Source organism: Salvia miltiorrhiza, chromosome 8, assembly GCF_028751815.1.
Source record: "Salvia miltiorrhiza cultivar Shanhuang (shh) chromosome 8, IMPLAD_Smil_shh, whole genome shotgun sequence".
Classification (NCBI taxonomy): Eukaryota; Viridiplantae; Streptophyta; class Magnoliopsida; order Lamiales; family Lamiaceae; genus Salvia; species Salvia miltiorrhiza.
In genome coordinates this window covers 27,350,741-27,375,757 of record NC_080394.1, presented here as the reverse complement: position 1 = coordinate 27,375,757, position 25,017 = coordinate 27,350,741, and the positions used below count along the sequence as shown (strand labels likewise).

At 37.5% G+C, this 25,017-nt stretch overlaps 1 protein-coding gene and 1 long non-coding RNA gene across 2 annotated transcripts; both read right to left on the bottom strand.

The window, feature by feature from the left end:
• Positions 1–7,572: 7,572 nt before the first annotated feature.
• Positions 7,573–9,383, bottom strand: LOC130997396 (uncharacterized). Its single transcript, XR_009093073.1, has 2 exons — positions 8,666–9,383; positions 7,573–7,879 (listed from the first exon to the last, which is right to left on the bottom strand). It is a non-coding gene; the product is annotated as an uncharacterized LOC130997396 (long non-coding RNA).
• Positions 9,384–16,480: 7,097 nt separating this feature from the next.
• Positions 16,481–23,091, bottom strand: LOC130997394 (pentatricopeptide repeat-containing protein At5g04810, chloroplastic). The gene is made up of 10 exons (XM_057922684.1): positions 22,201–23,091; positions 21,365–21,492; positions 20,875–21,015; positions 20,183–20,269; positions 19,825–19,978; positions 19,153–19,212; positions 18,437–18,865; positions 18,033–18,328; positions 17,799–17,928; positions 16,481–17,311 (listed from the first exon to the last, which is right to left on the bottom strand). Exons 1-10 carry the CDS (start codon positions 23,050–23,052, stop codon positions 16,808–16,810), a joined length of 2,781 nt encoding a protein of 926 aa, XP_057778667.1. The 5' UTR covers positions 23,053–23,091; the 3' UTR covers positions 16,481–16,807.
• Between the last annotated feature and the right edge of the window lie 1,926 nt (positions 23,092–25,017).

Genomic DNA, 25,017 nt, shown 5'->3' with positions numbered 1-25,017 from the left:
CCCCTTAAAACCCTGATGCTTTCTCATACTGGGAGTACCGTGATTATCAAAGTGAGAAAGGCTCTGCTATTCCTTTCAAGTGTTGTTATTTCTTTGGTAGTACAGGATTCCCTGTGTGAGTGGAGGTATCACCGGGCTTTCCAGACCATCGGAGCCCTGATTGGTGGTTACCTGAAGTAGATCTAAGCCGCCGGAGTTCTGTACTTGGCTCCTGCTGTTGGTGGCTCTGCTGAGATCTGAGAAGCTGCTCCATATCCACCACCTGGTCTTGATCGAACTGCTGCCGGAAGGGTTTCCGAGTTCAGGGGAAAATCTGAGCCCCACCGTGTCCCGAGGACACCTTTTCCCCTCTCTGAATTCTCTTTACTTTATCTTCTTTTTTCTTGTATCTTTTTACTCTTTTTCTTTCTCTTATTGGGCAGATCTGAAGCAGAAGAGGAAGAAGGAGCAGAAGACGAAGAAGACGAAGAGTCAAGTGCTTGAGCACGAAGTAGGGAAGACAGGAGGTTCGGGAACCAAGTGGTGTAACCCTGGCTAGGCGAAGATACCCAACATCAGACATATAAATGCATTAGTGAAATTTAAACTTGTGACATTTGATATCAGAAAGATTCATTCTACTGTTAGTCCGTCCCAATGGGACTTGTTTCTTTTATTTTTAATCTTCCTTGATCTTTTTCTTTTCTTATTATTCACCTTATTCGAAAAAATTACGACTCTAAATGGAAGGGGTAAAAAATGATGAAAGAGATCTCTCTAAATCTCATGGAAGAGGAGAAAATAAAGCACTATGGTAGTTTGCTTGAATATTGGTATGAATAAGGAAATGAGCAAAAAATGTATGAAAGATTACAACAACTTTACAAAAAGGGAGAATGAATAATACAATGATTAACACTTTAGGATTGTTGTGAATGTGATATATAAGTACCTAACGAGAAAAAGTGAATCCTTTGTAAAAGTAAACTTATGTTTTGGTTTAAATGATATATTTTGGGCAGAGTGGCTAAAAATATTTATACAATAGCTAGTTTCAAATTCGCCCTTTTTCATTATTAGATACACTTCTCATCATAATGTCGGAGGATATTCGGGTGAGGTGAACTATATAAAAATCTCCAAGTTTTTCATTATTTCTAAAACAATTAATTTATAAGTTCTATTTAGCTAACTTTCCAAAACATCGTATAAAGTGATTATTATATTTCACATCATATATATACACAAGGCAAATCAATTCTTTTATTCTTACAAAAATCGTTAAATTATCGATTTTGTGCAAACTTTATGCAAAAGCCATTATAATTATGGAAATTTTGTCTCTCAAAATTTTAAAAATACACCCCTATCACAGACTTATTTATTTTTTCTTTTTCTTTTTTGCGTTTACACACCACATATATCTACAGCTGCAAACAAAACACGAAACACATAATAAAACTCGATTGAAAGAAAATGCAAATATGAAACGAATCAATGATTACAAAATACCAAATTATAGACTTACACATTTTGATGAATTTGCAGGTTTGTGTTGCAGCAGAGTCCCAGGTCGGTCAGTTGCAAACAAATTAGTGCATGCATGTGGGGTTTCTGCATGTATTTCTACAATTTCACTACAATTTCACCCTTGTAATAGTAATAAACTTGCATATCAAATCTACCAATTTGTGTATACTATATAACCTTAATTTCACAATGCTCCAAAATTAGTCAAACAAAAATTTTAACACTTCGTCTGAAGAATGTAGGCTACATTTGTCTCAATTTCATCCAACCGATCAAACACAATTTACTTTAATTTAGGGAAGTGGGAAAATATTAGTTGAAATCGATTTACTTTTTTCTTGTTCGATCGAGTTCAAGGTTATATTTGACCAATCTAAGACTTGTAACCATAATTAGTAATTTAATTAGTATCCCGATTCGTGTTTCATTCTATATATGGAAATATTTCATCTAATTATAGATCAGCTGCGTTTTTAATACTATATATTTTCCCTCAATTAAGGTTAAACTGTACAACCTTAATTTGTAGTTCAGTAAAGTAATAAACTCTTTAAGATTATAATTTTCTTCGATCCCAACTCGAATGAATTAAAAAATAATCAAATTTCAATAAGATAATAAAACATTAAGTTTTTTTGGGCGAGAACCTGGATGAGGACACAGTTTCCTTCCTCAGCCACTCATGATTTGATATGCTAATTAATGACGTGGTATCATTAAGCATCAATTAAATAGTAAGCCCTGAATATATAAATTGAATCGTACCTTGATCCCATTTTAATTCATGCATGATTATGCTTATGCATTAGTTTAAAGTAGGTAGGTACCATATTCGTGAAAATATTAAGTGATTAATTATTAATTAGTATTCTAGGGAACAATATAATTGGCTAATAAATTTTTAATCTTTCATTATTATACATTAAAAAGGATTAAAATCTTCCCCCAAAGAAATTCTCATGGAAACACACGTCAAATATTAATGTAAATAAAATAAACTTAATTATATTTTGGTCGTGTGGTTGAAGATTTGGTGTTGGAACATTGACATTACAATCTTAATAATAATTGGAGTTGAAGATCAAAAAAGGTGCGCAACTCAACTCTTTTGTCTCCCATCTTCCACTAGGTTTTATTATTAGGGCTAAATATAGTTGTAATAACAGGCACATGCTCAGTTGACCTCACATCATTGGTTTACTTGCTAATCATAAATATTAGTACTACACAATTATGATGTATTAATCTTAGAATTATTTTTAGTGATTATAACACATACCCACCCACCATTCATAATGTCTAAATGTATTAGTTTAAATTCGTATATTTTAATATTGGAAGCATGCATCAAATTAAGATCGCGAGACATGCAAATTCATGATTTTATTTGCAATTATTAGTATTTATATTTTATTTACGATGTCAATGAAGCGATATGACCTTTACGGAATGTCTTTTAAGCTGATATCATATGACGATGTGATCACTACAAATTTTTTTTACCGAACTCCGAACGAATTAACGATGAAAATTGATTGTCACAAAATTAAACGAACTAAGATACATTAACGATAATTTACTTTTTCGACAATTAATGATAAAATTTACATCGACAATGAAAAAGTGTTATTCGAATCTTAGCATTGAAGTGCCAAATAAACAAAAAAATCTCACGATGCAAAATTTGGGCCATAACAAGTACTCCCTCCGTCCCGCGAGTCTTGACACGTTTGGGTTCGACACGGGAATTAAGGAGTTGTAGATTAGTGTTTTAAGTGTGTAATTAATAAAGTACTCCCTCCGTCCACGAAAAAGAGTCCTGTTTCCCCTCTTTTTTTTGTCCACGAAAAAGATTCCTGTTTCACTTTTTATACAATTTTACCCTTTTTTGATTTATCTATTTACTTGATTTGCCATTCATGGACCCACCACAATAAATGATAAACAACCTTTTTTAATTTATTCATTAAATCCTAATCTTTCTCTTTAATGGAATCTTACGCATTACCCCAATATCTTCCATTACTATTTGGTCAATCCATTCCTAATTTCTTCCATTCTTTTGGCAAAATTCTAGTCCGCCAACCATTTTTGCGCCGCCTCCTTCCTGTGATTTAAGGTAGCCGTCGTCTCCCTCTGAAACCCCAAATCGGAGTTCATCGCGCCTCCCTTCGACGGAGTTATTTTCGACGTTTTCCCAAATGTTGACGGCGACCCACACTCAATCAGCAAGTCGCGGGTTTGGCCGGCAACGACGAGGAGATTCTGCTCGATTGAGGCGATTCCGGTGATCTCATCGAGCGTGGAGGAGGCGAAACCCCCGGAAATCCCAAATCACCGCCTTCCCCAAATTGTCGCCTCCCTCAAATCGTCGCTTCCCAGTGAGCGCGAAACCTTCAGGCATCGCGTCCCTCAAATTGTCGGCTCATTTTTCAAGGTTAGGAGCTACATGCACTGCGCGGCTCGCCTCTCTTCCCCGGTGAAGAGCGCCACAACCGACCGCCCCTATCTCCGACGCAACAATTAGCAGCTGTAGGAGGACCCACCGTCGTCGTTGTCGCTCTTCACTTCTCTCTCTCTCTCTATAGATCCAGAAATCAGCCCTTTGTTCTCAGGTAACAACGACAATCCCTTGCTGTTTCAGAAATTCCAGCGACCATGGCTGCCCCCAACTTCGACTCCCACTCACTGTCCGAATATACTACAGCCCTAAATTTCAATATTTTTTTTCTCATATTCATTTACTGATTTTGTTCTGAATTTTTTCGAATTTGTTGCTGGAATTTCCTAAAAATGTTGGTCGAATCTTTTTGTTGAATTTGTTTGAATTTATTGCTGTAATTTCTTAAATTTGTTGGTGGAATCGATTTGTTGCTGAAATTTGTTGTTAGGAATTTTCTAAATTTGTTATTGGAATCGATTTGTTGAATGTGTTAAAATTTGTTGCTGAAATTCATTTCTTGTTGGAATCGAATTTATTTTAATTTGTTGTTGAAATTGTTTGTTCAATATTGTTTGAAATTGTTTACCCATTAATGAAGGATTAATCAATTAAAATTGTTATTAACACTACCCCTATAAATTTACTTCTCTCTCCACTTACACCTACTTTAACAAATTTCTTAAAACCCGTGCCGAGTCCCAAATGGGATTCTTTTTGGTGGACGGAGGGAGTATAAAATTGATAAAGTAGGAGAGAGAATGTAATAAAAGTGATAAAGTAGGAGAGAGAATATAATAAAGGTGATAAAGTAGGAGAGAGAATGTAATAATTATTACCAAAAAAGAAAACGTGTCAAAATTCGTGGGACGGCCCAAAAAGGAAAACGTGTCAAGATTCGTGCGACGGAGGGAGTAATATTGTTACACTAAAATCTCTTCAAAATAATATTTAATAAATTAATCATTCTTAGGTTAATATTTTTTTCAATTCTAACTCGGGCTAGTAATTTTAAAAAATCATCAATTTTAATAAGATAATTAAATAATTAATTTTTTGGAGAACCACGTGATATATGTATATGTATAAATTGGAGTTGGTTATAGTGAAAATCACAATTTAAAATGAAAACTAAGAACATTGTATTCGTTGTGTAATTAATTGCACTCGGAGAAAATGAAAAAATAAAATAAAAATTGCTCATTCCAGAATTCGAATTGAGATGGTGCATTCATCCACCAAGATGCATCCACCGTAGATTTTTATGATCCAAAAATTGCAAATGGTTCTTCGTTTCCCTTTTAAATAAAAATTCTCATTTGAACCTCTTCACACACACACACACACACACACACACACACACACACACATATATATATATATATATATATATATATATATTCAGATTTTATCTGATTGATTTCTGCTTTTAATTCAGAAATTGTAGGCTCTCTTTCAGCTTGATTAGCCTTTTCTAATTTTTTTTATAAGAGTATAATTCTCTTTCTTGAGAAATATGATTTTCAAGTTTAGTTCTTTTTTCCTTTTTGTTCTTGATTAGAACTTGAAGCTAGAACAAGATAATGTTCTATTGCTTTTCATTTTTCTATAGGATCTTTTATTTGATCTATTAGATCAAGAATGAAATTTTCTTCATCAGAAATAACATTGATTTCTAATCCCATAAATTTAATAATACATACATCACAATCGCAATCTTCATTGCAATTTTGAGATGTTTGTTCATCTTCTTCAGATTCATATTCTGAAGATTCAGAGGAATTTTCTCTGATAAAATTGACATAAAGGTCTTCTTGTTCTTCTTCATTAAGAAGTATATTGCATAAAGCATCTTTTAAATCCCTATCAATATTAAGATTATTAATCTTTTTCTTAACAAAACACTTGTTAGCTTTATGACCAATTTTTCCACATTTCCAACAAACAGGTTTGATGGCTTCATTTTGTTTAACCTTTTTTATCCTTTTAGGATAACATTGTTTAACAGGTTTTGATTTTAAATGATCTTTAGAATAAAATTTTTGTTTATTTTTAAATTTATGTTTTTTCTTTATCTTTTTAGAATACTGTTGTTCAGATTGTAATCCAATCTGTTCACAGAAATCTCCAATAATATTTCTATTCTCATTCTTCTGTAATTCAAGCTGCCGTTTTAGCTTGATATCATTACAAAGAATGATTCATTCTGCAGTAATTTATGCAGATAAATCACCATAAGTGAGTTTTTCCCACTCTATTTTTCCACTAGAAAATTTTGTTTTTATTCTATTTGAAATCCTTTCAGCAAAAAGTGGAGGAAGTTCGGAAATAAATTTTTCCTTCCAAAAATTCATACCACAATCATTTCGGGTTAGAACTTTAGACATAAAAACATCTTTATACCATCTAAAGTCAGAAAGAGTTAAACATTTAAGATTCATCTGTTGTTTCTGAGATCTGTCTAGTTGTAACTCATTAGTTCCAACAAAATTAGACAGGATAGTATAAACAAGAGTGTTTACAACATCTTATTCTTCTTCATTAGAGATAGGATCAGTAATACTAGCACTAAGAATTTTATTCTTAGCTTCTTTTGAGATATAAAAATCCCACCAGCCTTGTAATTGACCGGTAAATCCAGTAATAATTTCTTGAGCAATTTGCTTATCTTTATTGCCTTTGATTTTGGCTGCTGATGAATAAATAAGCATTTGTTTAACAATAGTTTTGATCTGATATTCAGATTTTCCATCAGTATTCCATTCAGTAATGGCTTCACCACTGAATTGAGCAAAATCCGTATTGTCTTCAATTTGAAGATCAATAGGAGTATTTTTTTTGTGTAAAAAGGTTTAACATTAGCGACTTTAATAATTTTATTAATTTGAAAGTCTTCATCAGAAGAATTTTATTCTTTAGTGATAACAGAAACATGATTATAACTGCTTCCAGGTTTATCATGTTTTTCAGTCACACTAATTTCTTGTAGTCTAGTAATTAGTCCATCTAAAAAATCATTGTCCTTTTTAGAACTTAACAAAAAAATTATATATATATATATATATATATATATATATGTGTGTGTGTGTGTGTGTATGTGTGGGGGGGGATAGGCTAAAAACAACTCTTGTTAGAGTATAATCTAACAATTGAGATTTAGTCTTAGAAAAATCGCATGTCAATATATGAATTTTATGTAGAACATGTATGAATTTGTTGTATAAAGGTCTGAAATATTGCTAAAATTAAACTTTTTGCTACCTATGAGATTCGAATTCAGGACCATGAATTCATCCAACAAAGTGATAAATAATCGTAGATCTTGATGATCTAAGAGTTGAACATGGTTCCTATTTTATATTTTAAGAGTTGTTTTTATTTTAGCCCCTCGTATCATATATATATATATATATATATATATATATACACACACGAGGGGCTAACTTGGCCTACCACATTCTTTTACATTCCTACTTGTTTTCCCTACCCCAGAAACATGAGATGGGATCTTCCCAACCTGTGGAGTGAGGATGACTATGCCGATGAGGTAGTAGGAGTCGGACACCAAAGCTAAAGTATGGATTCCCCTATAAGCTATATCAGTCACCCACTGAGGACAATGATGAGAAGTATACAAGGTTTGTGTATTTCGATCTTACAACCTTGTGTTTTATAAGCATTGGGTTTACTAGCTGAGCTAGATGCCCAATTGATTATTATTTATTATCTCAATTATTGAATATATATTCGCATCCCTTGCACATCCAAAGTAAGGAGAATTTATTTTTTTTCTATTCATGTTTTTAAATGAAAATGCCCTTTTCATGCACAAAAGGCCCCTTCAAACATTAGACTTGGGCAATGTTGGGGATGGATCCACAATCACGAAATAGGACGTCAGGTACGTCCGGGTCGTCGGACACTAGCAACCTGAAACTAGGGGTGGGAATCGGGTCGGGTTCGGGTACCCTACCCGAAAAAATCGGGTACCCGAACCCGAAAATCGGTGAAAAATAGTACCCGATCCCGAACCCGATTACTAAATCGGGTACCCTAATACCCGACTCGGGTATCCGAATCGGGTATTCGGGTACCCGAATTTACCCGAGCTTGTCCAGATCCAGAAATCAAAAATCAAAATCAAAATGAATTGGATGCCAGAAATGTAGGGGTGGGAGAAGAGGCAGAGGACGATGGTCGGAGGCTCGGAGCTCGGAGGCGGCGCGGCGCGGCGCTGTTGCTGTGGGAGAAGAGGCAGATCCAGATCCAGAAGAGGCAGCTCGGAGGCGGCGCCGCGACTGGAGACTGCTGCTGCTGCTGCTGCGCGGTGGTCAAGTGGGGGAGACCGGCGACGGGGTCGCCGCTCAGGTACGGAGGCATGCGTGGCCGCGTGGAGGCTGGAGCAGTGCGGCCGCGACGGGAGGGAATGAGCGGCGGGAGGGAGTGAATGAGAGACAGAGAGTGACGACACTGGCAGTGAACTAGGGCCCCTAAAAAATTAAAATTAAAATTTCAAATCCCCCCTTATTTTTAATCGGGTAATTCGGGTATACCCGATACCCGATCGGGTATACCCGATACCCGATTTTTTCACACCCTAAATACCCGACCCCGACCCCGATCCCGAATTTTTCGGGTATAGGGTACCCGATACCCGATTTTTTCGGGTCGGGTATCGGGTACCCGATTACCCGATCCCGAAATTCCCAGCCCTACCTGAAACCACAAACACATTAGAGCCCTTCTAGGAGCACCGGTGGGGGTGTCGATGGAAGGGCCTCCGACGCTCAAGTCAGTCAAACAATTCGAAGTAATTGATAGGAAAAATGAATATGATGCGTAAAGATAATTGAACAGTAGAATAAAGGTGAGATAGTAAATCTCGTCGGTTGGACTGGTCTGTCTGGCTGGTCTGTCTGACTGGTCAGAGCAAGCCCAAATCCATAACGTAAGAGCGTGGGGGCGGAGAGATCGAGCAAGTGCGCAAAGAGAGTAGAGAACGTAAGTAAGTGGAGTAGGTACGAATGATTGGATGAGTCTATTGACCTAGTCGATGTTTATTTATACTGTGGACCTATGGTAGCCTGACGACTAGGGTTTTGCTGGCACGTCTCCTTAAACCCTAGTCGTTCCGATATTTATGGGATTGACGTTCATCCTCTCTTCTTGTAGGGTTTGAGTTGATGGGCTCTGATGACTTAATGTATGGGCTGAATTAATTGAGGTTAATTCAGTTCTTGTATTGGGTTAGGTATTTGGGGCCACAAATATTTATCTAAGTGAGCTATACGAAATTTGACCAGACAACAAATTATAGTATATTTTTTGTGATTAACATAACATGTTTCATGGATATTTTTTTTATTACTCAAAGCGGCAACTCATAATTAATCATTATCATCTAATTGCTATCAGAAAATCATTGTTAAAATACCATATACGGTTATTAGTTGATGAGAATAAGGCTTGTATTAATGGAAAAGTAAAAGAGTACAAAACATCCAAGAAAGCGCAAAAGAGAGCAAACAAAAGACCGAGCCTCATTAAAACCTTCTAAGAAGAAACCTTAGAAGGAAAAAGAGTACTCGTGAAAGACTCACATTCGGTTCAGGAGCGGGAAGAGACAACTTCAGGAGTTCCGGCCTAACCATCACCCCTAAGAAGCTCGGCTCTAGAAAACCGGAAGAAGAAGAACCAAGAAAGAAAACAGAAGACCAACAACAAAAGAAAACAACCCAACCAAAGCCTAAGGGAACCAACGAACCTGCTTATATAACCATACGGATATGACTATGCGTCGACATATCCCTTGCAACCGCAATCCTAATCTCCTCAATCGCAAAAGGCCACCAGCCTTCCTGCCGATCATCATTGGCCATAATATCTGCCGGTTGATTACCCTCACGGTAAATATGCGAGACCATCAAAGAAAAATCCCGAAGCAGGCGAAGAGTATGCTGCCAAAACGCCCTAAATCTCCAAGGAACATCACTCGAGCGAGAGTACAAAAGGTGAACCACATACATAGAGTCAGCCTCAACCCACAGATGCCGCCAGCCTCGGGTATGAGCAATGTGAATAGCATAGATCACAGCCAACAATTCCGCCTCGAAAGCAAAGCCGTTGCCGCCTTTAAAATGAAAACAACCTCGGACATGAGACCACTTGTCTCGAAAAACCCCACCCGTAGCAATAACTCCAGGAGCTCCCGCCGCCGAGCCATCTGTATTTACTTTAATCCATTGACCAACGGGAGGCCACCAGTGAACCTCCACCATACAGGGGGGAGGAGCAGCACGGCTCCTCACCCCAATCGCACGAGTGATCGAATAGTCAGCCCAAGAATTAGAAATATTACCCAACTTCCGGAAAACCCCATCAATCTCCATAAAGTAAGCCTTGACAAAGGCCAAAACCGCACGTCTATCAAAGCACAAATCTTCAAAAATAAGTGCATTGCGTCCCGACCAGATACGCCACATCAGAGTGATAATTCCCGCCTTCCAAAAAGAACCAATTTGGGAACTCCAAGAGAGATTCCAAGCCAGAACTAAGAAGGAATGAATATCCATGCACCCCAAGAGATTCTCTTTACCAAACCAACCTAAAAAATCAGTCCAAATAGGGCGAACACACGAGCACTCCCAAAGCACATGCGAAATCGTCTCACTATCTTGGAGACACAAAGAACAAGCATTGGGCGCAATTAACCCTTGCCGGATCAGAACATCAATAGTAGGCAAGCGCCCATGGAGGACACGCCAACAGAGAATAGATCGCCTCATCGGAATAAAGTCTTCCCAGATCCATTTGCCCCAGCTAACAGCAGGAAAACGATTGCAAATATTTGAAAAAGCCAAAGAGGCCGAAACCTCACCCTTAATCGACTGTTTCCAATATCTCGTATCCCTCTGGCCGCCCATCGGAATACGCAGAATATCATCCACAATATCAGGAAAACGAGAAACAAAGGATGTCGTGAAATGCCAAACACCATCATAAAAATAATCACTAACCGAGAAGCTCAGAAAATCATGCATATATATCGGAATTTTTAGTTTATCCACAAGCTTGTACCCAAGCCAATCATCCCGCCAAAAGTAAGTATGCTCACCACGGTCAATACAAACATAAGAATCATCCACCAACTGATTGACTTCTTCTTTCATCCCAATCCAAACAGAAGAGTTCGACACCGAATCCTTTGCAACCCCAAAATTGTTTAGATATCTAGATCTCAGAATGGAATGCGCCCAAACAGTTCCCTGAATTAACTTCCAAGCCAGCTTCATCAAATAAGATTTGTTCATTAACGTAAAAGATCTAATGCCGAGGCCGCCTTCTTTCAAGGGGGAGCAGACTCTACCCCAACTAACAGCACAGCTGGGCCGTTTATCAATATTTCCCGACCAAACGAAATTACGACATTTCCTGTCAAGGGAGTGCAGTAACGATTTTGGCCATTTGTAAACCATCATGGAGTGAACAATCGAACTCTGAATAACCGACTTGACTAAACAAAGCCTCCCAGCCATTGAAAGATGACGACCTTTCCATCGAGCAAACTTCTGGACAATCCTATCATGAATTGCCTGAAAGAAAGATGCTCTCGGACGCCCAACGAAAATCGGAACTCCCAAGTAATTGAAAGGAAGGTTCCCGGTAGTGAAACTGAGCTCACGATGAATAGCACTTTTCCTGTCATTTAGAACTCCCGAACCAAAGTAAATGCAAGACTTCTCCAGACTGCACTGCTGACCCGAAAGAGAGTCATAGTACGAAAAGATCTGATGAATTTTTCTAGCATTCCGAACCGTAGCTTTACAAAAGATCATAACGTCATCCGCATAGAACAAGTGAGTAGGGAACTGAAAAGTTCGACTATAGCGCATAGGTTCTAGATGCCCAGAATCAACGCAGCTGCTAAATAGCCGACTCAAGATATCCTCCGCAATTCCAAAGAGAATCGGAGAAAGGGGATCTCCCTGACGCACTCCGCGAGAGCAAGCAAAATATCCCCGCAGCTGACCATTATAGAGAATAGAGAGCCTCGCCGAGCTGAAAATAATAGAAATCCAGTAAATGAATTTCTCATGATAGTTATTAGCTCGCAAAACTTGCAAGATAAAATCCCATCGAATAGTATCAAAGGCTTTTCGGATGTCAACTTTACAAGCCATATTACGTCCCCTGTCCGTGCGTTTCATACAGTTGAAACCTTCCGAGCTGAGCATGATGCAATCATGAATATTACGCCCGCTAATAAAGCCGAATTGATTGTCAGAAACATGAGACGCAGCCACCACGCCAAGACGAGAGGCAAGAATCTTCGAGATAATCTTGAATAAGAAATTCGAAAGGACAATCGGGCGAAGATCAGCAACAGTGTCGACTGAATCCTTCTTGGGAATCAAAATCATCGTACTGGAATTACACCCAGAAGGTAAATAAGAATGGCGAAAGAAATTCTGAACAGCCGCAATGACATCCGCTTTAATCACATCCCAGCAACTTTGAAAGAAGTTACCAGAGAAACCATCAGGGCCAGGAGCACTTCAAGCATCCATATTAAAAACCGCCGCCGCAATTTCACTCTCATCGGGTATACTCACCAACCGCGCATTCTGATCATCAGACACACCCGACTCAAAAAATGCATCAATCTCTAACTGATCTCCAGAAGGTCGACCATCATCAGCGAAAAGAGACGTAAAGTGGTCAATAATATGATTCTCAATAATAGTGGCATCATAAGTCTCTCTACCATCAATCTTGAGGCGAGTGAAAGGCGCATTCCGTTTCTTGAACTTGGTCAAACGGTGAAAAAACTCAGTATTCCTGTCTCCATCCCGAAGCCAGTTCGCACGGCTTTTTTGCTGAAGCAAACAGTTCTTATGTGTCAACGATACATTTAGCTTTGCCTGAAGACTAACCTCCTCATCAAAGAGATCGTTCGTATATCCAGAAGCAGAAATCTTCCCCTGAGTAGTCTCAAGCTGTTTCATGAGAGAAGAAATGGAGGAATCCACATTGCCAAAAACCTCTTTATTCCAAACCCCAATCTCCTTACGAAGCCTTTTCAATTTCAACATAACACATAAAATCGGGCAGCGTGTGCTGACAGTCTCCCTCCAAGATGTCGCCACCATCTCCTGAAAGGTCGGATGCAAGGTCCACATATTAAGAAAACGGAAAGGCCTCCGACCAGAAGGGTTTCCATATACGGTTATTAGTTAAAAAGGAACATTATTACCAAATCAATGGCTAATAAATAATTGGTGATTGTTAGAAAAAATAATGTTCAGAAGTTTTCTGATAATTAAACAAAAATCAAAATTTATTTTTTTTAGCTTATTTGTATCTTATTTAAAATAATAAAATAATATTGCCGCCTAAGGCATTGTGACTATATGAATCCAAAATCCAAATATTTGTAGAGTGGACTTCAAAATTGTCCAAAATGAAATATAATAAATATTAAAAAAATTATCTATTAAGATAAAATCTAAATAAGCCTTAAAATTTAGCCATATTTACCATTTTACCTTTCACATAAATTTTTTTTTAAAAAAAATTACTATTAATTTTTTTTTTTTTGCGAATTCGAGTTTTAAAACTTAAATTTACAACCAAGGTTATTCTTAGTTGTGAATTGTAGCTTTACAACTCAAATTTATAGTCAATCTATTTTCGAGGTGTGAATTCTAATTTTAAAACTCGAATTCACAATCAAGCTTCTTCTAATTGTAAATTGTAACTTTAAAACTCGAATTCACAATCAATCTATTTTCGAATTGTGAATTCTAGTTTCAAAGCTCGAATTCATTATAACCAAGTCTATTCCTAGTTGTGAATTGTAGTTTTAGAATTTGGATTCACAACCAATCTATATTCGAGTTGTGAATTCTAGTTTTAAAACATGAATTCACAACCAAGATAACTAGTTGTGAATTCAAGTTTTGTCTTGGTTGGGAACTTGGATTTTAAAACTCAAATTCACAACAAACACTAGCGATTCAGTTGTGAATTTATCGAATCGATTGTAATTTCAAGAACATTAACGACACAAACTCACCTTGTAACAATTTTCGAAAAGTCTCCCAATTTGTATTGATCGTCTATAGTATTCTTAAACACTATAAAATTGATCAGCATCTCTCTAATCTCAATTTGGAGTTGAATGAATCGAGATTTGGAAGACTGACATTCTGGTACTTAATTGTTCATCGCCAATCCATCTCTCGTCTTTTCACCACCACCACCTCAACCGCCACTACCATCTCCTCTTTGTTTTTCGTTTTTCTCATGTAACAACAGAGGAACAAGTAGAGCCGCGACTGCAATCAGAGCATTGATCCACGATTGGTGGCAAATGGATCTGGAGCAACAAGGGCACAATCCTGGAATAAATAAATCCACATAAACCTGAATTAATGTTAGCATAAGAGCTTTCAAGAAATCTTTGGGGCACACTAGTCTGAGGTACCTACCCTTCATGTTGATTATTCAAGACCTCGAACGCGATCAAGGTTTGCTGATTGAAAGCTGAAATTTAACTTGATAGATCGTGAGAGAGAGAGAGAGGGGGGGCAAATTTGGCTTTTTTTTTTATAAAAAGTGATTAATTTTATGATTTTTATTTTAGTGGATATTTTTTAATTTTGTTACATGTGAATGGATATTTTGATACATATATGACTATATGAGTATTTTATTTAAACTCAACCATTATATAAAAAGTCAAGCAATCTGTCATTTCACTCTTTACACTGTAATGCATGATAAAATATACTCCCTCCGTCCCACTAGACTTGGCACTTTTGAGTTGGGCACGGAGATTAAGAATAAAGGGTTAAGAGTGTAAAGTAGGTAGGGTCCACTTATTTTATGTGAGTAGAGAAAGTAGGGACCACATACTATTTTAGGAAAGTGCCAATTCTAGTGGGACAAACAAAAAAGGCAGTGTGCCAAGTCTAGTGGAACGGAGGGAGTATAAAAATTAGGGTTAATTATGTTATTGACGAAGTATACTCAAATTTCAATTTTAGTTACTATTTTTTGAACAATTAATAAACTCCCTCTGTCCATGAAATAAATGCTACTCCCTCCGTCCCAATATTGTTGGTCACATTTGGTTTCGGCACGGGAATTAAGGAGTTGTAGATTAGTATTTTAAGTGTGTGGGTAATATAGTATAAAAGTAATAAAGTAGGAGAGAGAAGGTGATAAAGTATGAGAGAGAAGATAATAAAATGATAAAGTAGGAGAGAGAATGTGATTGATCAAAAAAAAAGGAGAGAGAATGTGATAAAGTATGAGAGAGAATGTAATAAAGTGATAAAGTATGAAAAATAATGTGATAAAGTAAGAGATTGAATGTGATAAATATTTCCATTTTAGGAAAGTGGCCAACAATAGTGGGACAAACTAAAAAGGAAATGTGGCCAACAATATTGGGACGGAGGGAGTAATATTTTCTTTTAATTTATCCACCAAATGAATACCTATTTCCTTATTTGGTAAGTGTACCTCACACAACCCACTCACAATAAAAGTGAACCCCTTATTCCATTGAATCCATTCACACATACTTAATCAATTTCTTAAAACACGTATCATCTCCAAATGGATACTCATTTCGTGGATGGAGAGAGTAAGAGCTTTTAACATTTTGAAAATTGGACCAAATTAAAATTATGGCAACAATTAATCTTGTGTGGATATCAAAAATTTCTTACGTGGCATTTCAATCAATAATTATGACTTTGTGTTTCATATAAAATAAAAATGGTGTTGTTTTATTCCTCTAATATCACGCTTTCAGAACCCCAATATAACATGAAAAATAAAGAAAACAACTTTGTTTTTATGTTATACTCCCTTCGTCCCCAAAGAGTATCCTCACTTTAATTTTTAGTACTGTCTTACAAGAATATGATAACCCATTTTTTAACATGACCTCACCACTAACCTCTCATTTTTTATCTCACTTTCAACACTTATTTATAATTTTACCAATATGACAAACTATTATTTCTCCACTTCACTCACAAAATTGTACTCTTTCTCTACTAACAACACATTCACCTCATATTTATTAAAATTCGTGTCAAACAAACTAAATATACCCTTCTGGGACAAAGAAAATATATTAAAAAAATATCTAGCATTTTAATTATCAGCTAAAATACTACTCCCTCCGTCCACCAATATATGCCACTTTACTTTCGGCACGAGTTTTAATAAAATGTGAGCGAAGTTGGTAGTGGAGTAAGGGTCCCACTTTAAATATGAGTGGAATGGTGTGGACCCTACTACTAAAAATGGATGTGACATATTTTTTGTGGACGGACGAAAAAGAAAATTGTGGCATATCTTCGGTGGACGGAGGGAGTATGTAATAAAACTCTACCGTCCAAGTAGGATTAATTATTGTCAAAATTTTAATTCGAACAAATTTCAAAATGTTAAAAATTTCATGTATTAATTAACCAAAAATATAAAATCTACAATTTGAGCGTACTTCACATATTTGTAAACAATTAATCCAAAAATTAAAGTAATTAAATCATGTCATTTACAAGAGAGTTGAATTCATCACCTTTGTTTAATCTACATTAATAAATAAATATAATTTCTACAAACTAATATACTCCAACGAATAGTCAACTACTATACTTCAATCTTGCATGTCCTTTCCATTGCCACACATTACATAGATAAAAATAAATTACGAAACTGAAGAATATAATAATATGACATTCTCTAAGTCGACCCAAGAAACTCTAGACCTAACTCTCTTCCACGCCGTATTCCACCTGTTGTAGAATCTCCAAAGTAGCTAATATCCAAATAAAGTTAGAACTGAAACCTTCCTTCAAAGTTGCCGTCGTCCTCACCGTCAGCGTCGCTGTTGTAGGAAGCCCGATCTTCGTATTCATCCTCGTCTTCATCGGAGATGGCATCGAGAGCCTTGTGAGAGCTCCAATCGGGTGGGAAGGTCCTCTGAAGGGCTTCTGTAATGGCACCGCCGCTCCTCTCGATCTTGCGTAGGCATTTGGACCAGTGAACTGCGGTGCCCATGTCGACAACCAACTCGTTCTCTGCCATCTCTTGGCATAGGTTGAGGATCCCAGTGTAGATGTAGTCTTCGGCAACAGTGGCCCTCGACAGCAACGAGGTCATTAGACAATGGTACACGGCTTTGTCTGCCTTCAATCCCGCCTGCTTCATCTCTTCGTAGCATTTCAACGCCTTCTCCGGGAGGGATGCTCGCGACCACCCGTGTATAAGTGTTGTGTAGGTCTTGATATTTGGCTTCACTCCAAGTGCCTCCATCTCTTTCATCGTTTTCATTGCTCGCTGCGAGTCAGAGAGAGAGAGAACACAAAGAACAAGCTTAGAACATGCACATAGAAGAAGCAGTTGCACGAGAAAGGTTTATTCACGAGGCACACTTCATTACATCCTGATGCAAAAGTAAATCCTAATTATGATTAATAAACCCTAATTAGGGATTAATAAACTGCATCTGGATTTGATTAGGACAGATGCACACAAGTTTTCGCCATCATTCTCTATGCATATGATATGACAATATTTTCTCATTTTAAGAGATGGGGTTTTAGAATAAGATTGTCGAGTCATCGGGGATCAAACAAGATAACCTACTCCGAAATATCATGCATAGGCTGCTTTCCGGGACATTATACACGAAAAATCTAAATATCTTACATTTATCTACACTGATTCTTCTGTCCTTTACTTTTAAAGACAGGAGAGATAAGAAGGAAGAATTTGTAACATATTCTTTCAAGAATTTAAACATCTAATGAAATATTATTATTACCAGCATATCTCCAGCCTTGCAACAAGCATTTATAAACGACGTGTAAGTATGGATGTCCGGTTGTACACCTTCCTGTCTCATTTGCTGCATCAGATCTGCAGCCTCCCAAACATCGCCTCTCCGAGCCCATCTGCATTGAGGAAGAAATTCGAGAGATGAATCGAGGTAAGTGCCACGGTATAAGAGATAGAAGCAAAGCAAAAAGCAGAATCGAAGTATCAAGACAATCCATACCCATCGATTAATATGTTGTAAATAAATGTATTCCTGGGGATATTTTGAGTTCTCATCTCTTTTGTAACTGCTAAAGCACTTTGCATCCTGCCTGATTTACAGCACGCCTTGAGTAAGGCCTCGTAAGTATAAACATCGAGCTCAAGTCCCTCGTTTTTAAGTTTGGAAAAGTACTCGAACGCCTTTCCAATGTCGCCCAACGACGCGTAACCGTGCATGATGGTTGTGTATGTGTGCTCGTTGGGACTGATGCCAGCAAGCAACATCTCATCCAATATATCCACAGCCTTCCCCATCTATAGAAAGTAAAGGAGATTAATTAGTTAAACACAACGGAAATGTGAGTAGCTACACTCGATACTCTCCCCATACACTTCTTGATGAGGCCAAGTATGAATGAGTACCTGACGCTTCTCGACGAGGCCAAGAATCAGAGCGTTATACGTCTGCACGGTAGGAATGCATCCGCTTCTCCTCATCATATCAAAAACATCAAGTGCCCGTCTCATTTCTCCTGCCTTTGCAAAAGAATGAATTATGGGCATGAATGTTCTCGAGGTTGGTCTATGCCTCTCCTTTTTCATTTCCTCGACAGTACGGATAGCACGCTCCATGTTACCCATGCCACAGAATGCTCTTATTATATTGTTGTAAAGAATGACATCCGGCTTTAAACCATCTCTAATTACATCCTCAAAAATTGAAAAAGCATTTGCCCAATCTTTCAAATATATAAAACCGTTGATCAACATGGAGTATGTCTTCATGTTATGCTTTACACCTGCCAATTTCATCATGTCGCTTACTTCCAAAGCTTTGTGAATTTTTCCCATCTGCAAAGATATAGAAAGAAATTTGTGAAAATCAAGCAAATCAAACTTTGATAAATAGGATCACTATATACAGTGAACTGTAAAATTTGTTCACAATTAAGCAGGAGAAATTAGCTTGCATCATTGACCCAAAAAGTCATTAATATGTTTCCTCACGCATGAAGATACACTATCAACCAATATCCACTTCAAATTAATACGTCGTGCATTAAACCGAGAAAGAAGACACGCCATTAGATTCCCGAGAAACAAATAATTCAATTATTGCAACTAAAAGTATCAGCTACCTTGATATAAAGGTTAATGAGACACCCATAAGTAACTATGGAAGGCGTAAAGCCACATTCCTGTAGCAAAAGAAAAAACGTTAGCATGCAGTATTTGTCGTTGACGGAAAGATACACAAACAACAGCACGAATTCCCTTTGCACAATTTCCTGAGCATTTGCTAATTTACATTTTCTAATGTTGAACAGATTACAAGAAAAATGCCAATAAACATTAGACCTTCGGAGCATATTGCATAAATAGTGCCAATTTTGTTGATGAGAGTTGCTACCCAAATTAGTCATTGTAAGAGTTCTATTTCCATAAAGCACAAAATCATCCAGCGGCCTACTTCCCCCAGAGAGAGAGAGAGAGAGAAAACAGATTTTTATTCTATTTTAATAAGAAACTAAATTCTTCTTTGTGAGATAAAATTGATAAATCATCCGAGGATTCTTCAATATCTTCAAAGATCATCCTATTCTGATTCTGAGGCTTAGTTGGTAGTTATATCCACTATAAAGGCGTAGGGTGTGATAGACGTAAGCAGTACAGACTATGATTCAGCTTAATACGAGCAATATCCATTGTACTTGAAGTAATTGAAAAACATGTTTACATCTAGAATATTCTTTATTTGGAAGAATCTTCTCCCACATTAATGACATAGAAGTAAGTGAGTACACATTTACCTTAAGTCTGTGGAAAACCATTAGGCATTTCTCTTCATTCTGTACCATGGTGTAACCATCCATCATAGTATGGTATATATCAATCGAAGCATCTATACCTTGTTCTTCCATCTCTCTTACCAACACTTCAGCACGAGTTAAGTTACACTTTTGACTGCATTTATAAAAAGTAAACAAAATTATCACATAGGAAGAGCCGAATGGGACAATCTAACTAATTTCTTAAACGAAACTGCAACATAGATGATACACCAAAGCTGACACATGAGTCACCTATCATTAGAACTGCATAGTTTCCTGACAAATATAGTGAAATGGTGATAGAATATATACTTTTGAAAGATTGCGATCAACATACCAATGAGCATAAATTATGTTCCCATATATGATGGCATTTAAGCTTGTAATTCTCTCTTTCGCCTCCTTAAACCAAAGCTCTGCAGCTCTTTAACAAACAATGGGGAACGATATTAGAGAAAGATAATTGCAAAAGGAAGAATTCAGGGGAAGTCAAGAAGACCTTACTATAAATCAAAACGAATGCCTCGATGGAGAAACAAGATTCCACAGAGAGCCAAACACTTAAGGAACAAATATAGGTGAAGGTGGTTATAATTGGATTCCATGCACCAAAGTAGAAGAGATAACTGGCATCTATCCAGATAAAGTACCAATTTCACATTCTTAATAATCAAAGGATGAAATGACAAAGAAGTTGTCGAACTACAAGCCAAACTATCAATAAGCTGGTCTTTCATTTTTAGAATCGCTATTGTAGGTCTTTGATCAATTTGAATTCATATCTCTGTTTTATCAGAATACAGCATACATGGTTCCAATCATAAGGGCCGTATACTTAGGTACAAAATGATTGCTGAAAAAACTAGGCATAAAAGTCACTAGAAATTAATTGAAATAAGCATATCATACAATACATGCAACGGATTACTACTTAGTCAACATTCCTAACTCGTGCAAATCCTCCAACAGTAATATTATGTCACTAAAAGATAATTAAATAGGTGGTACATGCAACGGATTGCTACTTACTCAACATTCCCAACTCTTGCAAATCCTCCAACGATAATACTGTAGGTCACTAAACTCATCTCGATTCCCTCATCCCTCATCTTCCTCACACATGATAGTGCTTCTTCCATGTCTCTTCCTACTGCATAAGCATGGATGAGGCTGCACAATCCAAATCGATTATTTATTGATCAATTGATGAACGAACATTCAAGTTGAAAATTAAATGATCAAAAGGCAGTGATAATATCTTTCTATTCTTGGTACCTACTTATATTAATTTGCACAGAACATTCAAATACCAAGTATTTAGATACGTTTTATCAATTATATCTGCAGATGCTGAACATGATTTATAATGCTTCCAAGACCCCATTTGCAATAATGATAGAACAATTATCCGCTTTAGCTACGAAATATAGTAAGTTTTCACCAAAACAAAATAAATTCTTCGACACCAAGTGGCTCAAATATCATTGAAGAGCTAAAACTGAAATGCAATAACATGTACTTTGTATATACATGTAATGTTGGTTCAATTCCTCTGGCACGCATGCTCTCAAACATTTCACGTGCACGATGCATGTCTCCTCGCCTGGCATAATAGTTCACCATCAACCCAAACTCCCTTCTGGAAGGCTACAAAAGTTAGTGTATTAATAGTGGATAAAGATGAAGTACAAATGAGCAACATAACTTTTAGAGAGGACTATTCAGTTGCTCGTCAGTTTAGAAGCTATATAGTAAGATATTTATGCATATATATCCAAATAAGATGGAAGTCTAAGGCATATGACGCAACACTGTCTTACCCTATTCTCTAGGTGCGGGATAAAAGCAAGATATATAACATTACTGCAGTAACTATATTCAGGTCTCAGTAAGAATTATCATACAGTCGAATCAGGCAATCTCGTAGTCCATATACACTTCCTTTTCTCTTCACTCTAGCGCCAATGAACAAGAAATAGCCACATCCAAGGTATGACCATTGGAAGATACCTAGAAACTACTTTCTATACACTTTATGGATGCTACTTCATATAAAACACTAAATCAAACTGTAAAAAGTCTAGATAAACTACATTTCATGAGGTTCTCCTAGTCGAGTGTAGAATCCGCAAAAAATTATCATACATCCGCTCGTGAGCAATCATATCTCAGCATGGATCCTCGATAAGCATATGATTAGTTAGACTTACTATTGGCTACATCTAGGCAAATTGTAACTTAACCACATTCAAAATAGAATGCATATCGTTTGTGCTCATTCATTGAAGATAAAAGTTGCTATATGCTTATATCAACTGAATAACAGTTTCCCTTAACACTAAAGACACACTTTACCTTCTTTATCCTCTCAAAAGCTCGCACAACGGCCTGCCAATTCTCCGGTTGAGATTCTAGAACCTTCGCGAATTCCCTCCGCGAACCTTCCCTCTCCTCATGCCACTCAGACCGGTACTCCTCCCCCACTTTGCCATCCACCCACCTCGCCCTCTCTGCGTATTTCCCCTTCACTCTCTGCCCATTATCCAACGTCACCGTCAACACCCTTCCATGAAACTCCACCCCATCAAACTCCACAGCCTTCATTGCAGCTTTCTCCGCCGTGTTCCCGCTATATATCACAAACCCGAATCCCATATTCCTCTCCAATTCATCGTGCCCCTTTATCAGAATCACATTCTTTATGGGCCCAAATTGCCTGAAAAACTCGGCAAGCTCAATTTTCTTTATCCAAAGAGGTAAATTGCCCACAAAGATCTTGCCTTTCTCTCTGAACTCCACTTCCTTTTCATTTTCATCTGAATTTCCGGAAATCCCATTGTCAACTTGTCTCTCTTGCAACGGCGGCGGCGGAGGAGGAGGAGGCGGTGGAGGGGAGAGTTTGCTGGACAGCCAGAGCTTTCCGCTGATAGTGTCGTGTGATGATGAGTTGGCGATGGAAGGGTTGCGGGGATTGACCAATTTCTTGAGGGGGTTTTCTGGGAAGTGAGAGGAGCGTGAAGTGGATGTTTTCAGGGGCTTGTTGGTGGTGATGGGGCGGCGGAGGTCGGGGGAGTTGGTGGTGGGTTTGTGGGCACTGTCTTGCGACGAGCTGGAAGCTCGAGTGAATGAGGCGGCGGAAGTGGAGGTGGAAAAATGTGGTGGAGTGTGAGAGCATTGAACGGTGGAGGAGATGGAGAAGATATCCATTGTTTCATCACTCTTCTTCTCAAACTATTTTATACTAGCGTCTAACCGGTCATAATTGGACGGGAATTATTTTATTAATCATTTATAATTATTTTATATTATTTTTATTACTATAGCATATAAAATACTCCCTCCGTCCGCGAATTAAAGCCCCATTTACTGTTGGGCACGGAGACTAAGAAAACTGAAAAAGATGTTGTAGGTAAAAAATAAGGGTAGTGGTTAAGATATTAAATTACTTTTACTAATCTATGATTATGAGATACTTTTGCTTTATTAAATTATTCTCTTTTTTCTCTCCCTCTCTCTGTTCTCATTGATCTCTTTTGCTCGAACAATTGGAGGGAAAAAAAAATGAAATTCAGTGAACAAATCGAAAAACCACTTTACTACCTATGCTATAATTTCCACAGAGATTCCAAACCAAAATACATGACTATCAGCTGCATAAACTTTGTATACCACAAAATATATGTGCTTTTACAATAATGACAATACAATGAATACATACATAGATCTAAAAGGAAAATAGAATTAGATTAGTAAACTGAAGTAGAAATGAGGTAGTGTTGCTGTGGTGTTTTGTGTGAGTCGAGTCAGACCGGGGGTGGTTTGGCCGTGAATTGTCCGGCTGAGGAAAATAGAGGGCGGCGAAGGGTGCTGTTGCTGCTGCCTGCCGGAGTTGAACAGAGGAAGGCCAGGGCACGCGGTCCTGCCACTGGTGTCCGGCCAAGGACGGTTAGAGAGAGGGAGGTAGGGGCTGGAGCGCGATGGTGGTTGGCTGTCGTCGCCGGGAATCGAGCGGGAGAAATTGGGGATCTAGGGTTTTTATTGAGAAAGGTAGAGGAGAGCAGAGGCGGTCGGCGGTGCCCTCGTTGCCACCACCGGAGTTCAGTTAGGGAGGCGAGGGGCACGAAGGTGCCAGGGAGGACGCCGGAAATTAGTGAGGGATGCGGCGTCGGGGTCTGGGTTTTGTGTCTCTGTGTGGGTACGGTCGAAGGAGGAAGAGATGAGAGAAGTGGTGGCGTGGCGTGCGGCGGTGACCGTGGGTTCTCCGCGGTCGCTGCTGTGCCGGAGAAGGGCAGGCGTTGGCCGGACACTAAAAAAAATGAAGACGAGAGAGAGAGAGTTTCATGGAATTCGGCCGGACACTCAAAATGAAGACGAGAGAGAGAGTTTAATGAAGACGAGAGAGAGAGAGTTTATGGATAATTAGGGGAATGATTAGTTAGTTAATTAAATGGGGTAAAAAAATGAGGTGGGATAATTAATGGCAAAGAGTAGTAATTTAAAGTAAAGAGGGAGGGTAAAAGGGTACAAAAAGGCAAATGGGGCTTTAATTCGCGGACAAATATTTAGAGGCAAATGGGGCTTTAATTCGCGGACGGAGGGAGTAGTTTATATATAAATTATTTCTTTAATTAATTAATTTAATTAATGTTATTTCTTTAATTAATTTGATTATAATTTTTTATTACTATAGCATATGAAATAATAATATAATATTTAAAATAATATTAATCTTAATCACTTTCGCCAATTAAATCTAGATTGTGATAATAGAAATACATTTTTATATAAATATTCATTTGATGAACTTTATAAAAAGTTGATATGGGATTGAATATTTTAGAAGAAAAAATATGTAAATTTGAAGTATGATATGATGTACGATTGATGTGTCGCATATGCTATTAATCGTATATCGATAATATTTACACTCTCCGTCCCTCAAACATTTTCCATTTTTTTTTTTTTTTGTTCGTCTCCAAAACATCTTCCTAACCTATTTTTGAAAACAATTTTACTAATTATTATTCTTACAGTTTCACTTTTTGTGGGACTTGTTCTCCACTTTCACTAACTATCCCTCTTACAATTTCACTTTTTGTGGGACTCATTTTACACTTATCAAATACATAACTAATTTTTATTAAAATTCGTGTCATCATCTCTTAGGAAGAT